The sequence below is a fragment of the Bos grunniens genome, chromosome 23, assembly GCF_055505025.1.
Source record: "Bos grunniens cultivar Pamir isolate PY7600 chromosome 23, Bosgru_T2T1.0, whole genome shotgun sequence".
NCBI lineage: Eukaryota > Metazoa > Chordata > Mammalia > Artiodactyla > Bovidae > Bos > Bos grunniens.
The window spans coordinates 12413678-12415982 of record NC_141187.1 but is presented as its reverse complement, the minus strand read 5'-3'; the positions used below and the strand labels follow the sequence as shown (position 1 = coordinate 12415982).

Here is a 2305-nt window from a genome sequence, read left to right as displayed (position 1 = left end):
TTTGCATGAAAAGTTTCCTTGGTATTTCTAATTTTCTTGATGAGATCTCTAGTCTTTCCCATTCTATTGTTTTCCTCTATTTCTTTGCATTAATCACTGAGGAAGGCTTTCTTATCTCTCTTTGCTATTCTTTGGAACTCTGCATTCAAATGGGTATTTCTTTCCTTTTCTCCTTTGCCTTTCACTTCTCTTCTTTTCATAGCTATTTGTAAGGCCTCCTCAGATAACCATTTTGCCTCTTTGCATTTCTTTTTCTTGGGGATGGTCTTGATCATTGCCTCCTGTACAATGTCATGAACCTCCAGCCATAGTTCTTCAGGCACTCTATCAGATCTAATCCCTTGAATCTATTTTTCACTTCCACTGTATAATCATAAGGAATTTGATTTAGGTCATACCTGAATGGTCTAGTGGTTTTCCCTACTTCCCTACTTAATTTAAGTCTGGATTTGGCCATAAGGAGTTCACGATCTGAGCCACAGAGGAGCTTCCTAATTCCCACAAGCCTGACACCAAAAGGAGTACCCTTTATGCCACCTTAAAGCACAACTGCCACTGGAACAGCAGAGCTTCCCAAGAAGTATCCCAGGTCAATGACGCCCCCACTTCCCAAGGATGTGCTCCCCTTTAGCTAACGAGGCCAGAGCCCATGTGCCTCGACTTCCAGCCTGTTGCTTGTTCATCCATCACTATTGCTGTTAGCTCTTCCATCTACATCTAGTGGCTTGAGGCTTTGCCCCAGGCCAGCTCTGCCTTCTCATCGGGTATCTTCACATTTTTTTTTTTCCCTGCAGCCAATGTCTCTGGTAAAACGAGTATAAAATGAATGACAGGAAGTACTCCATTGTGATAGGCACCTTCTGTTTCCTCAACACCATCCAGTTCCTCATCTTTGAAATGAATGAGTTTGCCTTCTTTGGCTATGAAGAGAGGTTCAGCGTCTACCAGAAGACCAAGTCTGAGCTGGTCTCTTGGGTTGTGACCTACAAGAAGAACATCGGCATTAGCCTGTCCACCGTCACCCTTCTGGTCTGCTCCTTGTTCCTCTACTGCATCCACACCAGCAACTACATGGGCATGCTCTGCTACAGCGTGTGGATTATCATCTATGAGCTGCTCAGCCTCTCCATCATCCTGCTCACCAACATGGCCATCAAAGAGCAGTTCAAGGAGCTGGGGTACCTGCACTTGATCTTCCAGATCTCGCGGATGCTCCTGTACTTGTTCTGCCTGCCCTTCGTCACCAAGTACGGATACTCCGTCTTCAAGGACCCCAGGGCTGTAAGCAAGATTGGCCAACGCAGACGTTCTAGCATCAGCACAGTCGAGTCGTGGCCACCCGTCGGGATGGGAAGCTTGTACTGCAAGCGGAACTGAACCATGCCAGGAAGAAGGAAGAGAGGGCAACAGCACTCCCCAGCGATGGCTCCCACTTCCCTGCCTGCCTGGGGTTGATTCTGCTTGCCTTTTCAGAGTTCTTGAGTTTTAAGTGCTTAAGAATGGCTCTTGGGGGGCCGGGTGGAGGAAGGGAGGATTGCGTGGATCAATTACTGTACATGTGTGTGTTTGTGACTTGTTTTGGCCTTTAACTGAAGACCGCCTCTGTGCTTGTTTAATCATCTCTTTGGTGTATGCTGTGGTCTCTCTTGGTACCCTGCTCTCTGCATAGACTTAGTTTCTAACTTTTCTCTTATGGATTGCCCCACCGATGCCTAGTTCTGCTGAGTCCTCTATGAGCAGTGCTGCTCGATAGAAAAATCTGTGCTGATGTGACTGTTGGATGTCAGTGCTGTCCACTGGTCACATGTGGCTGTTGAGCAGTTGGGATGTGGCTATTAAGATCCAGGAATCAAATTTAAAATTTTATTCCACTTCAGTTAGGTTCCATTGCAAGAGCCATAGGTGGCGGGCTTGTGGCCACCATATCAAAGATTTGCAGTAATCTGCAGCCTCATTTTACTCCTGAGTATAACTGTAAACCCCTTTCCAGCTTCATGCATCACTCTGCTTTCCTCATGGTGTTCAAAAAGCAGTTCCTCATGTTGGTTCGTAACATGGCAAGAAGAATCCCCATTTAAGAAAGTTCCATGATTTCTCAAATTAAGCACTATTGACATCTTGGACTGGATAATTCTGTCTCATAGAGGGCTGTCCTGTGCATCGTAGGATGTCTAGCAGCCTCCCTAGCCTCCATCCACTAGATGCCAGAAGCATCCCCCAGCCTTGTGACAAACAGAAATATCACCAGGCAATCCCAAACATTCTCTGGTGGGGGGCAAAACTGCCCCCAGTTGACGACAACTGT

At 46.6% G+C, this 2305-nt stretch overlaps 1 protein-coding gene across 1 annotated transcript; it reads left to right on the top strand.

Annotated features, from left to right (window-relative positions):
• Positions 1–251: 251 nt before the first annotated feature.
• On the top strand, positions 252–1621 carry TMEM217B (transmembrane protein 217B). Its single transcript, XM_086371476.1, has one exon. It carries the CDS (start codon positions 823–825, stop codon positions 1375–1377), a length of 555 nt encoding a protein of 184 aa, XP_086227602.1. The 5' UTR covers positions 252–822; the 3' UTR covers positions 1378–1621.
• Positions 1622–2305: the final 684 nt, after the last annotated feature.